At 39.3% G+C, this 15,337-nt stretch overlaps 1 protein-coding gene across 1 annotated transcript in view; it reads left to right on the forward strand.

Moving 5' to 3' along the window:
• The window catches only part of kiaa0825 (KIAA0825 ortholog), a 109,177-nt gene extending 98,737 nt beyond the window's left edge, over positions 1-10,440 (forward strand). The window contains exon 23 of the mRNA XM_054611421.1: positions 10,170-10,440. Coding sequence (XP_054467396.1) covers positions 10,170-10,353 — 184 coding nt within the window. The 3' untranslated portion in view covers positions 10,354-10,440. The remainder of the gene's footprint in view (positions 1-10,169) is intronic.
• The last annotated feature ends 4,897 nt before the right edge of the window (positions 10,441-15,337 follow it).

Below are 15,337 nucleotides of genomic sequence, written 5' to 3' on the forward strand. Positions count from 1 at the left end.
GATCCATCAGCCAAGGACTTTTCACCAACTTATATGAAGGGCATGTGTTTACCCCAAGGTGACTAAAGTAAGTTACGTTTGCAATGAATTAGACCTATTTGTAGTTATAAAATGCTGCTTTTGAATCAATAACAGTTGGAGTTTACTTTCGTAATCAGTTGTTTGTGAAAATGATGCATTTTCAGATGTTTCGGCTGTTTTCTTGTTTAAACTAGCTTTTTACTTGTTGTATTTAGTTGAGTGATATAAACACTCATGAATCAAAATCCACTGATTATAAGGATTAAATCTGTCTTCTGATCCAGCGTACGGCCAGACAATTACTGTACCACCCCCTTCAGCAGCTGCAGCTATACAGTACAACGTGCTCCATGAATGCCAAGTGATCAGGATGATGAATGTATGATAACATAAGATAGATAAGAGAGAACTCTATTGTCAGTAAACTCTTAAATGTGTCTTGTATTACATACTCCAAACAATCAGAATAACATAAAACAACATGAAGACCATCTGTAAGGTCCGGCAATCTTAAAAAAAGACACGATACTATATAAACTACATCCATTGAATCCAAAGAGACTAACTACATATAGCATGCATTCTCATTTGTAATAAATGTAAAGTACGCATGTGCCATGTATTGTCACTACACTTGTAGTCAGTTTATTGATGCCATCCTCTAAAAAAAAAATGTATTTGGTGAATAACATGCATCTATTTTATTTTCAAAATTAAATCCATATATGTCAGTGTAATGTTATTTTGCATGGATTTTAATTAATTTTAATTATTCCTCTGTCGTTTTGTCTCAACCGCCATCTGATTTCATCTCATGGCAAATTCTCATTGAGTTGTCGACAAGGTCACAGCGGATAGAATGCAAACTTTTTAACCATTTTCTCTCAAAAGAGAAAAAAGACTGATGTAATCTGACATTCAGTGTTGAAGATGGCAGCCTCAGCCAGTGAAGTAGCATATTAGTGCCCCTCACCTCCCTTTATGACCTACACTGCACTAGTACATTAATGCGCTCAGTTCTTTCTGGCACATTAGTGACACAAAGAACTGAAAGTGTGGGCATGTACAGCAGGAATGCAAAGCAGGGAAAACTTGACTTCACATGGATAAAGGGTAAAATATCTACTCTGCATGTTATGCTTGCATTAGTTGTTTTTTTGTGATATGTGTGCCTTCAACCAAACCATGAATGATGATGTTACCTTGCCATTTTCATAGAATTTGACAATGTTTGTATTTTGGCTGTAAGAAATGCAACAGTGCCAGAGGGGCTGTGTGTATGTGTGTGAGTGTGTGCATGTATGCTCTCCTGAGCTGACAATAGACCTTTACAGCATCAAATCCCCACAAGGTGAGGCACAACTTAAAAACGTCTTTTCATCGCCTGCCTTATCTCTTTCACACTGCTGTTGGCAGCAAGAAAGAGAAAGAAAAACTGAGAGGGGGCATTATAATTTTATTATAAGGACAGAGGGGGTAAAATAGAGCACAAGTGATAAGGATCTGGAGATTAGGATGGTGCAGAACAATAAATTATGCAAAGTGTTTGAAAACACATACAGCTATAATTAAGTGCCATTTGATTTTAAATGAGGTGACAGCAAGGATTTATTTATCTCCTTAACCCTCTAAAACTGCCATTAGCATGGTAGAAAATGAACTGTTTGAACTGTAGAAGAACAAGGCCCTGATTTGATACACAATAACAGAGCACCCCCAACCAAAAGCTGACACGCACACACAAACACACACACAGAAAGATGAGATCAATGTCTGCATGGACTAATCAGTTCATTGCAGGCCCAGCAACACCACAGGAGCCCATTGCTAATACTGTCATTATGAATGGAGCCTGAACACTGCTGTATTTACAGTATTGCCCTCAGTTAGGATTTCCACACCAACTGGTGTCAGTTGGTGGGCCTAATTTCACCGCACTGTGCAAGTGTACTGTTTAAACCCCAATAATATTAACCTGATGAAACATTATATATGTACTCGCAATTATTTCATGTCTCAAAAAGACAACTGTTGTTGGATGTTGTGTCATAGCTGTGACATTTTGTGTTGTCTTTAGAATTAGCTTGTGACATTAGCCTCTATGTGGTGTTAGATTTTGTGACAGAGTTCCATTAACTTTTATTCCAACTTTTTTATTCAAACTGTTTGTTCTTCAGCTCGATCTCGAACCATGAAATCAACCGTACTAGCAACTTACCCAACTAAGCCACTACATAATCCATAAAAAAAGTTGAATATGTCGGAAAATTAAATTTATTCATTGTGGCTATGGAAATGATATATAGCTGGGTTTGAATAGAAGTTTTGCCAGATCAATGTCTAAGAGCGAGGCCTTTGTCTGAGAGCAAGTCGCTGCTTCTCAACCCTCAGCGCTCCTTAGTAGATTTCACAGTTTATATTATGCACAAATGACAAAGAGAAAGTACTGAATAAGTAATAGGCCATTTCCTGGTAGCACATTGAGGTGAAATCACAACGAACATCTTTTTTTCCCCCTCTGTATGCTGTTCAGTGGGGAGATTTCATGAGTGAATGCTTGTTCTCAGTGTTTGTGCATGTGTGTGTGAGGAGGGCAAAATCTAAAGCTACTGACTGTTTATCTGCGTCGGCTTTGTTCATTAATTCATGTGATGTTTTATGCATTTGGTGACAAAGTTTAAAGGAGTAGACCCAAATGCAGACACAAGACACTGAGGGAAATGGTATATTATGGGAGGCTTTCATGATTATTCTCTAAAGAAAGAAGTTGGGGGGGCCTGCAGATCATCTGGTGGCAGAGGAGGTTGAACTGGTGCGTTGAAGGATTGCTGAGAACGGCTGCTGAAAGCAACAAGTAATCTTAGGCTGGAAAAAGTTGTTGTGAAGTTGTGGACTGCAGAGGAAGGCAGAAGGTGGGAGAGAAGATGGTTCCTTTGTGGTTAACTGGTAGACCAAGGCTGGAAAACAAAACTCTCCGATTATTCAGAATCAAATCACGGTTGAATTACTTAATGAACTGATGAGCCTTAAATAGACTGGAATCATTATAAGGAGTGAGGAGTAATCAGGGAAACTGCAGTGACTAAGGAAACCAATACAAATTCTGGAGCTGGCATGTTATGCAGAGACAGCCCATAATATTTGGTGCATTCTGTACAGGATATTTTAGGGTTTGTGTTGAGGCTTTGTCCTCCTTGGTATCTTTTTAGCTAGTGTATGAAATTAGTAGAGCTTCCTTCCTTTTCCTGTTTTTCTATCTTCTGCCAGCTACTTATTTATTTCTCTCCCTCCGTCTCCGTCCCCCTATCCTTCTTTCTCTTTTGCTCATGGGTGGAAGACAGATTGCCTCTGCTGAGAGTTTTGATCCCAGAGACCTGCAGGCAGACTGGAGCCATTAACAGGGACCTGCCTACTTGCCTGCTAGGCTGAATGACTGACTTACTGACTGTCCAACTAACTTAGCCTCCCCTCGATACCGCAGCAACATACAAGAGGAAAGTGGCCATGAAGCATATGGGATACATAGAATGGGCTGCTAAGCTTAGATACACATGCATCTGTTTTCAATTGTATCATTTTAGTCCCGTCAAAAGATGTGTCACGTCAGATATGCAGTACTGGGATAAAAAAAAAAAAAAAAAAAAGGTTGGGATTTATTTTGAGTTGCTTTTTTATATTCCTTTTTGGAAATTATTGTTGTGCCCCGCATGTGTTGGGAGTTTGAGAGGTGGTGTCAGACAGTCGTCAGGCATACACAGAACCCGGCTGAAAGGTGCCAAGGTGGTTGGCTTCCTTAACGAAGGGCCTTGCTGTAATGATTTACAGCAGCTCAAGTGGGAGAGGTCACACACACACACACACACATACATAAGCACATACACATGCTCGCATTTCTCTGTGTCACAACCTCCTCTTGGGTGCTGTTTCAGTGAAAGGTGCCAGCCTGCTCAGCCAAGCTCCTAACAAGAGCCAAACAGTTGGGAGACTGGGGAGGAATAAAAAGAAAGGTGAGGTGAGGAGGGGGAGTTAAGAGGAGCAGAGAGCTGTCAACCTCCTGGGACATGTGCAGGACTCAGTGTCTGTGGAGCAGTCAGCTACTGCGCTGCACTGACCAGCAGACGTTGGCTGTGTAGACTTGGCAGGTGTTTGGTTATTTGCTGTTGTCTGCATGTAATAATACATTCACAAACAGCAAGGATTCTAAATTGGATCTCACCTTGTCAAACACAAACAAGGCCCCTCACCTTTTTCTCCCCGGAGCAATATTTGATAGATCTTACTCACAGAACCACAGCGAGCCTATGTGAGGAATGTACCAAACTGTGTCCAATAGACTAGTGCTCACAGTCACACTGCAGTGGACAAGCAGCCTAATGATGTCTGAAATACAGGCACAACTGCTATGATATGCTGTGATAATTGCTACCCTCCTGTCCGCAGTACAAATACATGTGGAATCGGTGGGCAAACACATTAATATGGAAATGCCTACATTAATTTGGAGCATGGTCTAAATTATTCAATAATTAAGCTACTGCAAATTTACACAAACTTTCCCCCTGGATCACTGAAGAGAATAGCGAGGAGCTAGAAACAGCCATGCAGAGGGATCTGAAGGCACAACTTTCAAGAAAATTGCATGGCCATAGATATTTTTGCTTAGCCACCTAAGCTATTCTACCGTTAGCTAATATCAGCTAACGTTAGCATCAGCCCACAATGAGTGTAAACTGCAGATGCCAAAATACAGATTGAAGCTGACAAATTAGATGTATTCAAGTTTAATCATTTATATCAAGAGATTCAGAAAAAAACATTCTCCCACTGATAAGCACTCTGAACAATGAGTGCATGACATAAATTACATTAGTTAAATCTAGATGATACTGATATATTAGTAAAATAAACTCATATAATTCAAGAAAGCACAGGTGTTACCATTTAGAGTGTAACTTTTCACTAGAAATGTACAACATTATATCTACAGTTTTTTCACCCTCCCTCAGCATCCCTCAGTGTTGGGACTCCTCAGCATTAGGGTGTGTGTGTGTGTGTGTGTGTGTGTGTGTGTGTGTGTGTGTGTGTGTTGTGTATTTGAGGAAAAGGCCCTTTATGTCGTCTGATGTGCTGGACTTATCGTTGCTTGGATTTGGAGTTTAGAACCACAGTGTGTTTGAGGTTGTGTGTTTTTGTGTGTTTTTGTGTCCTTCTGTGCGTGCCCCTGAGCCTGGGTGTGTTTGTGACTGCGCCAAAGCACGTTCAAGACTTCACAGATCTCTTTGATCAGGCGTTCTATGACTCGCCTGCTCTCAACGGCCCTCAAGATGGGAGGGTGCGTGCTGGGTGGGAGACGAGGCTGGTTGGACATGGATGAGACCGCGGATTTGACCCACACAGTCACATGCACACACAAACATATAAGCATCAACTCACACACACATTTCATTTGATGATAGGCTTGCTGAAGCAGTGGAGCTTCATACAAATGTGATACAAGAAGACTGAATGCAGATGTTTGTGCATGCATGTGTTACTGTATTTTTTATGTATTATGTCAAAATGTAATCACAAGATTAAAAAGTACTTCAAAGAATCAACCTCTGTAAAAGGTTTGGTTTTGAGTTAGTTAAGTTAGAAAGATTTAAGGTGAAGGTTAACAGTTGCAAAGTTAATTTTGTCATCCTCTCAAGTATTGTAATCGTCATTGTGTGTGTCTATTTGTGTTTGTCTTTATTGACCACAGCAGCAAAGCTACTGGTTCTTATTTACTTTGAAACAGATTTGCTTTGATATTGCATGTTTTTGTCCTCTGCTGATTTACTCTGTGTCTTGTAGCCTTTGAGCGGACATCAGTTTGGATTGAAATGGATCTCAGGTAGGGTCTAATTCTGAGTGGCATCACCGCACGGACATACTGTAGACCTGACACTGAATTGATCTGACAATAGAATGGATCAGTGTAGCGGCTAGTAAGTCAGAAGGTAGAGCATAATCCCCTCTGTCAAGTCTCTGTCTCGTCAATATTCAAATCCAGCCGGCTGTCCAATGGCTGTCAGTTACAATCTCCCTCTGGCTCATGGCCTGGCGCAGGCACATATCTAAATTGAATTGGATGTTTGCTTCTCAATGGAAATGAGTAGAAGAGATGACCCCCTTGCCCTGTATTGTGAACTTGTCAGTTACCCCAACTGAACTAGATTCTAATGTATAATATCTGGTTCCAACTAGAAACTAATCTATGTTGTTTCCTTTTTTTTGGTTTCCCCTACGTGGCTTCTCACTTTTCTTTTAATAATCATATAACTGCTGTCTGGTCCCCTCTACTTGCGATGAGTTTTTTAGTTCCCAAATGATTACAAGGAATCATGTAGATCAAGATTGGAACCATAAATTGGGGCTTGAACAAATCAACCCCAAAATAATTTCACCTCTGTGCTCTCTCCTGGAATGATTGATTCCCATGAACTCTACATGAAATGAGATAGTATTGTCTTAGTTTGGCTACACAAGGTCATCCACTGACCTCACCTTTACTGATTACCTTTAAATTCCTAACCTCAAACTCTGACATCAGCAAGAAGCAGCTTTTTGAACTTTTACAACTTATTGTGTTCAGGTTGAAAAGGTTCTTCCAACAACAGCATTCAGAGAATGCTCACTCTGCACTGTCTAGAAGTTTTGATACATACATGCTCATCTTTTTTCTTTGTCAGAGACATAAGGTCACTGTGAGTGTCTCAGCTAGTGGGACTCTCTTGTCAGTTGCAAACCCGCTTTGTGAATGCGGAGAAGGGTTTATTTTTAACAAAAGATCTTGTCTAATTCATAGTTCTCTATATTACCAGGTTCTAACCCCAAATGAGATGGTTGCCGACATGTCAAAATGTCAAAGTGATGTCCGTTCACTAAAAGTAGCCTGACTCCAAAGTTCCAAATCTGAAAGTAGTTCTCACAAGGGTGAAAATTATAGAGGACATTTAACCACAGTCTCTCCCTCTCACTCTCTTGTTCAGTCCCTCTCTTTCTGTTACTGTGACACATGTCGCCCTGGCATGCATGGAAAGGCCTGACCTTTGGAAAGTTTAGCACTTTAAATATTTAGGCTTGGGTTATGATGGATCCTCCAGGCCCTGCGGCAATGTGCGAAGCCTCTGATTAGGGCTGCTGTCAGAGTCATTTAGCCGAGTGTCTGGCTGCCGGTGGCGCTCTCTGTTTGACAGGCGAGCCTTTTAAACAAACAGCAGTCCCAGTGGCAGAGCAGGCAGGGCACCCAGCGCAGCACAAACACCCAACACTCTGAGAGAAACCACTCAGCCCACTGACAGCTTCAGAGGAAACCACTGGCCACTGTCTCTCATGATCTTTCAGGCACTTTGTCTGCTCACTCATTTTCTTTCACATAGTCTATACTGGTACCGCCGCCTGTTTTATTCTGTCCTCTTCCTTTTCCCCATTCCATGTCAATATTTTTTTCATCATCGAAGTGTAAATCTCCTCTTTGTTATTCTCTGTCGCTGGGAGCTGCTAGAGTCGAACATCAAAGTCTGTGGTGCGTTTTGAGTAAGATTTAGTAAGTAAGTTGATTGCCGGATGATCTCTGAGCAGGGCTTATGCTCTTAATTTGTCAAACATCACTTCTCATTATCATCTGAAAATCAGGATAGATGCTCTCTGTCTCGTGCCTGCATCGTCCCGTGATTAGGACAGCTTACATTGATGTTCACGTTGAAATACATCTGAGCCAGCCTTTTCATCTCACTCTGAGACAATCTCCTGTGGCATCAATCCTGTAAATATACGAGTCTTAATATGTGTGTCCTATTCTGTATTCAGAGGAAGAGCCAAGTCAGCAGCTCCAGTATTAATGCATGAGAAATGAGCAGAGCCCATAAGAATTAAAGGGTAAGACTCCCCTTATTAAGATGTAAATTCAGGGGGAAAAACTTGCCAAAATGAGGATACAGTGAAGTTATTGTCAACTTTAGCCTACTTATGCATTTCTAAGAGGCATTGTTGTGTTAAAGTTGTTGAAATTAGATACACACGGCAAAGCACCTTCCGTATTTCTTCAGCACGAGATCAACCAATCTCAAAGAATATGTAACCCATACTTCACGGAACAATTTACACTTTTGGCAACATTATCCAGTGACAGTATACATGGCAACTATCGTGGTAATTCAATCGCTGTCTGTGTCTGCTCCTTCTTCTTTTTCCTCCCTCTCTACTTCTTTCTCATTTCAAATTTGCACTTAACACCTTCCTGGGGAAAGGCTTCTCATTCATCAACGGTGTTTGTCCCGGTGACAAGCAGGGCGCCTCCTGCATATCAATATCAGCTAAGACAATGCTGAGCCTGTAACCTTCAGCTAAATGTCATTCTGCTTAATCCTATTTGAAAATTAAACATTGAAAAACCTTTAGCGTACCTTCCTGTCTTCCTTCCTCTCTCGCTCCCTCCTTTATTGGCCGCCGTTGCTAAAGCTGTCTGCTGTCCCTCACTCCCTTCCTGCTCTTGTTTTGCACACTGTGTGACATTTGTATTGTTTTGTTTGTGTGAGTGTTTGTATCCCATAATGGTTATTTAGTGGAACTGATTTTAATTTTATGTCACTGGAAAAATAATATAGGGGCAATTTGTCTGCCCCTAGTAGTCATCAGCATTCTTCCAACAGAGTCTACAGCAGTCATCAAAGGCTGACTTAACTACTTCTCCTTTGTTCTGTCTTTTTTTGAGGCAGACCACTCACTCTGTGAGGGCTGTTAAGAAAGAGATCTAGACTGACAGAAAAATTACCCAGAAAGACAGAGAAACTAGTGACCAAAGTTGTATGCGGAGGGAGAAACCTTTTTTGTCTAATCTGCAAATCTGCATATTTACATCTGCATATTTACATAAACAGATCCTCCCCTTACAGACAGTAATTACTACACTGACAGTGGTTGGGAAGCAGAGAAAGAGGATGTGTGATTTGTCCAGATACACACTGTGACAGAGACTGAAACTTCATCAAAGTGCTCTGCATTGAGAGGCCCGCTTCTTAGTATGCATGAAACACATGCGTGATATACTTGGTGTTTTACCCCCTCTTCCTCCTTACTCTTACGCCTCACACACACACACACACACACACACACACACACACACACACACACACACACACACACACACACACACACACACACACACACACACACACACACACAGAACTATAGGCTTCATGTTTGAAGATACAGTGAGGAATCGGAGGGGAGGGAGGGTGGGATAAAAGGAGACGCCAAGATTGCACTGGAAATGCAATCATTTGCAGTCGGACAGTCAGATATAATTCTCCTGGAGGGAGTGTAATGCGGCAGCGCAAAGACAGCCTTCAGCCAGCTCTCCATATGGATTTGATTGACCGCAGTCACTCGTCAAAAGATTCCATTGAAATACTCAGAGTGAATTACAACTAAACTACCCTTGATGTCTTCACATTGAAGTCCTCCATTCACTCTGGAGCTTGACAAATTAGAAAATATTATGGAGATACATACTGTGTATGCAGTTAAACAAGACAGGGAAGTAACAAGATATATGGAGGATTTCTTCCATGATAAAAATTAGTCATCAGGACAGGAATGGTTTAACAGTTGTTATGGCATGATTTAGCTACTGTAAGCAGACGATTGACAGAAAGGGAAAAACACATAGACTTTTCTTTTCTTTCACTTTTTTTCCTGGTAAAAAAGGTCTCTAAAATATCCCGGATGTTAACAAGTCTGTAAATTTGTGTTTGCATGACTGAAAAACTGTAAGTTCGATAGTGTATCACAGCAGTAGATACTGTGACACAGCATGAAATAAGAAGGTGGAGAAGACTCCCATGTGAGAAGTTAAAGAGTGAATGTGTGGCTATTCGAGCCTCGGCGAGTCTGCTGTGTGTGTGAGAGAATTTATTTTGGACAACGGGCGACTCATCACTCTGTGTTGAGCCCAAGCCGAGTTGTGGACATGTGGGTGTTTTCTTTTTTACTGTGTGACACACACATAGAGGGGAGATACATGCACACAATCGTCATACACCAACACAAGTTGTAGAGGGCACACTGAACAAATGTTTCTGGGTATTAAAACAGCTAACGTTCTGTCTCACTATGCTTTCCAGGTGGGAGATGCAGAAGGATGCAGAGCTGGAAGATGGAGAGAAATGTATAGTTGAGGAACTTCAGAAAGCTTATTTTGTTTGCTGCTGCAGCCGTGGACCACAGGACCCTCCCAACGCTGATGAGACACTTGCAGAGCAGACCCAAGGGGAAACACAACAGTCCGATAAAAGAGCTGCTCAATAACAGTCCACGCAGTGGGAATTTTTATCATGTTGTAAATGTTTTCTAGTAATACTCACTTGCAGCTCTCAAGGCAGTAGAGTAATGGTTTGTGTGTGTGTGTGTGCGTGCGCGTGTGTGTGTGTGTGTGTGTGTGTGTGTGTGTGTGTGTGTGTGTGTGTGTGTGTGTGTGTGTGTGTGTGTGTGTGTCAGTTTGTGTGTATGCACACATTTGTGGGTGAAACTGGGTCTGTGCATGCACTGTGTGCAGCAGGTTTGCATATGTGTGTGCATGAAAACATGAGTGAAAGAGCGGACAAGAAACTGTGGAACAACAAAAAGAGGGAGGGAGACATTCCCTCCCTCTTTATACTCACGTCTCAGACAAACTCGCTGTGCTTTTCTACGCTGCATCAGACGCATTTCATCTTTTTGGAGCACATCTCCAGAAATCAGTTCTGGGAAATGGGGAAACTGGATTTGTTTGCCTGGGACAAGATGGGACTGTGTGATCACTGTCGGTAGTTGAAGTTTTTTCTGTGACAGTGAGTGTAAAGACGTTGGTGTCAGCATACTTTCTCCTGGTTTCCTGAAAGCAAACATCAAGTATTAAGGTTGGAAGAAAAGATGATGTATGTTTTGATTACAGTGTGTCCCAAAAAGCTGCCCCACTATGTAATATCAGTCGGTATTTTGTGCAAACTGAGAAAACATTTATTTTATGTGTAATATGATTGCTGAGTATATTTTTCAAAGTTTGTCCATATTTTGTTATTTATGAGATGAGATGTTTTAGAATCAAACATGAAAATAAAATCATATTCTTACTTCACCGTTGAACGTGCTTCTTCTGTTTGTCAATTTGTGTGATCTCTGTGCAGTCAATAATGTATGATGATTCATGACTATGAGGTTAGCATTGCCTTTTTTAATACATACATCAGATGTTCTTTCGTGTTACATTTCATGTTCAAAAAAGGATTGAACAATGCAAATAATGCTTCTTTCACCAACAAGAAAATAATTTCAGCTCACAAAGGCTACTTCACACCCTGAGCAATTCTCTGAAAGCAGGAAAACGTTCCTTTGCTTAACTAGATTTTTGAATGCAAATTGAGCTAGATTGCAATCGCCAAACCACTTAAAGAATACAAAAGACAACGAAATGTTCAACAACTAAATTCTGCCTGTGGCTCTGAATAAAAGACTAAAAGGCAAAAAAGCACCATTAGTCTTTGTAAATGTATTATGTTTGACGTAACAATAAAACCATTTTTGAAAAAAATTATTTGGTTAGCCAAACTGTTCTTGTTGAAGTGCTTTCTGTGAAATAAATACTTTGATCTCTCTCTTTCTCCCTCCTACAGTAAGCACCTGTATGGTTATCCATTTGTATTTCCACTGGAAGACAACTGTCAGAAAAGCTCAAAGAAAGATTCATCACAAAGAATACATTGAATAATATTATACAGTATTCAATTGGGCATTATCAAACCTAGATAAACATTTTAGAGTCCCGGAGCTCATCAAGACATATTCATGCAGGATAAACAGTCACAGCATTTTGACTCCTCTGATTTTCATTTCAATTGATTACCCTTGGTGTATTATCCACAGCAAACTCTCACAGCAGAAACATTTTGGTTTTATTTGTATGTTCATCAATTGAGTACAACAAGCTTTGTGTCAGCATGTGGTGAGCCAACATGGTGACATTACAGGAACACAAACCCTCTGCATGAGTCAATTAATTTCCATGTTATTTCCAAATTCCTTATTATTTGGCTTTTAAGTTAGAACAAGTCATAATGCATCTGTCCTCAAATATTAAATCAAGAATGACACTACTTTTCCAAACTTATAGCAATGCATGGGCAGCCACAACACACAGTCATTACCGCTAAATTGTAAAATGTAGCACAGATAAAGAAATAATTTGTCTAGAGTGCATCCTATAAAATGTATTTCTATACAACAGGGGATCAATTGTTGCTGTAATACATAGTAGGTTGAAAAGTACCTCCATAAAGTTACAATAATTACTTAAAGCACATCAAGTCATACTAAGCTTCAAGTAGGCCTTACATTTGAACATTGGCATGAATGTTTTCACTTCTGTGAGCCATCCAAGATTTTTCTGCTTTGTGTCTGAGGTGGGTATCAATTATTTCAAATCCAAGTGAATGTAGGAGTCCCTCGTTTTGCGAGACGTTTTTTTGTTTGTCATGTTTAGTCTGAAAAAATCTAATTTGTAACTAGATTTAAGTTACAAGATTGAAAAAAAAGCAAAGTCGTATAACTCAAGTCCACATTTCTGCTCTCAGGTGCTGCATTGAGGATTAAGTAAGCAAAAAACATCTCCTTTATCTTGTCAAAGATAGTGGATATCAACGCCACAATATGTCATCTCTGTTTCTTATTTGGGTCTCCCGTCGGAGCATTTCCAGCACTGCTTGAGGAAAGAGGGTAGCTCACCTCCCTTGAGAAACAGTTCCAACTTCTAGAGGCTGTCCAGAAGTAGGGCATGCAGCTTTAGTTAAACCAGGAGGCTATTTCTGTAAATCAAAAAAACACCATATAAAGTATAGTTGCAGGTGCATGATACAGGTGGACAGGGTGGTGCAGGTGGTCTTTGGTAAGTCACCTGTGGCACAGTGTCAGTGAGTTTGGCAGGTCTAATTTCAACCATGAAACCCACCTCATTTTTTTTCCCCTTTTAATATAACTGGCTCTGATCCATTTCACTCTGACATTTCTGTGAGAACCATCTACAACAGCTTCTCCCGAGAGGAAACTGGTTTTTTTTTATGCCAGAGGTGGAGAAACACTCCTCTTGCCAGCTAGATCTAATCTCTGTTCTCTTTTATAGTGATTTTAAAACAAACAATGTTGTATATTTTCCTTATTTGAGGGATTTACATCAAGTATACAATATTTGAATGATGCTGACATTTAATGCATATACTGTATGGTTAATTCATCATAGCACTTTAGGGATTCAATAAAACACAAACTGTCCCCATACTCATTTTAAATTGGGTATTTTTATGTGAACGAAAAATAATGTTCATCATCATCCGTGTTGACAGCGTGTCACAATCCTGTGTCACACAATCAGTGTGTCATCAGGTTGCTCTTAAACACAGAACATAAGAAAGTGAAACTGTCATGGGAGAGCTGTGGACTCTATGCTTAAGACACAAGCACACATCTGCATGGAGTCTAGCAGACAGCCTGGAGCAAAAATTGTCCGGGACTCTCCAACTTCCTCCCTAACTTTAATCTTCATCAATAATGGCTTTATTCAGTTTTTTGTATCCTTTCGTTTTCTTGTCCCTCTTCCTTTTCAGTAATCACATATGAGAGTACAAGTTAAATCATACTTGATGTTACAGGAACATGTAACTTCATGTTCAAGTGATTACATATTCTTAATATTCATCACTTTTTATTTTTACACCCAAAACAACCCTTAAACATTGGTAACTTCCAAATTGCAGTGTTGATTGTTGATTGTAGGACATGGGCATGGAATGAGGAAAAAGCTTTTGCTTCCTACCTCTCCTTCATAAGCTCTTGTTCACTTTGGATTTTTATACGTCTAGATACACGTAGTTCAACTTAGATTGTATATATGTCAGTCTTTGCGTACTTTTGATATTTTTTATAATAATTGTTATTTTTTACTATACAAAAAAAATATATAAAGTAAAATAACTCCAAAAACTGTACTGAAGGTATCGGTAGTAAAGAAACGTTACCTGTTACGGAACTTTAATTCGGGTAGTTTGATCTCAAACAATTCATCATATTTAAAAGATAATCAAATGTTTTACATGTTAAATATTTAATTACAAAATATTTAGATTATCTATTAATTATGCAGTTAGCAGGTTAGCTGTGAAATACATGTAGTGGGCTAAAAAGTACAAGAACAAAGTGTCATAAAACGGGAAAAAAATAAAGTAAAGTACAAGTACCTTTACTTTGTCTTTTAGTAATTACTCAGTTACATTCCACCCTTTGAAATCTCTACACAGTTGAAAACATCTGTATCTTTATTTTGTTGTATAGTATGTGTATTTATTGTCTGTGTAGTTGTATAGTTGTATATTGTCTGTGTAGTTGTATAGTATTTATTTATTGTCTGTGTAGTTGTATAGTATGTGTATTTATTGTCTGTGTAGTTGTATAGTATGTGTATTTATTGTCTGTGTAGTTGTATAGTATGTGTATTTATTGTCTGTGTAGTTGTATAGTATGTGTATTTATTGTCTGTGTAGTTGTATAGTATGTGTATTTATTGTCTGTGTAGTTGTATAGTATGTGTATTTATTGTCTGTGTAGTTGTATAGTATGTGTATTTATTGTCTGTGTAGTTGTATAGTATGTGTATTTATTGTCTGTGTAGTTGTATAGTATGTGTATTTATTGTCTGTGTAGTTGTATAGTATGTGTATTTATTGTCTGTGTAGTTGTATAGTATGTGTATTTATTGTCTGTGTAGTTGTATAGTATGTGTATTTATTGTCTGTGTAGTTGTATAGTATGTGTATTTATTGTCTGTGTAGTTGTATAGTATGTGTATTTATTGTCTGTGTAGTTGTATAGTATGTGTATTTATTGTCTGTGTAGTTGTATAGTATGTGTATTTATTGTCTGTGTAGTTGTATAGTATGTGTATTTATTGTCTGTGTAGTTGTATAGTATGTGTATTTATTGTCTGTGTAGTTGTATAGTATGTGTATTTATTGTCTGTGTAGTTGTATAGTATGTGTATTTATTGTCTGTGTAGTTGTATAGTATGTGTATTTATTGTCTGTGTCTGTGTAGTTGAGTATTCTTGTCTGTGTAGTTGTATAGTATGGGGATCAATAAAGTGAATATAATAATAATAATAATAATAAAGAATTTGTGCTACTGTCCCTTTAAATACCCCTTCCAGTCCGTTGCCCCGGTAACCCGGAAGCTTCATGTTCTCCACGCTACTTCCTGTTTTAGACGTTTC

This window comes from Anoplopoma fimbria, chromosome 13 (assembly GCF_027596085.1).
Source record: "Anoplopoma fimbria isolate UVic2021 breed Golden Eagle Sablefish chromosome 13, Afim_UVic_2022, whole genome shotgun sequence".
Taxonomy (NCBI): Eukaryota; Metazoa; Chordata; class Actinopteri; order Perciformes; family Anoplopomatidae; genus Anoplopoma; species Anoplopoma fimbria.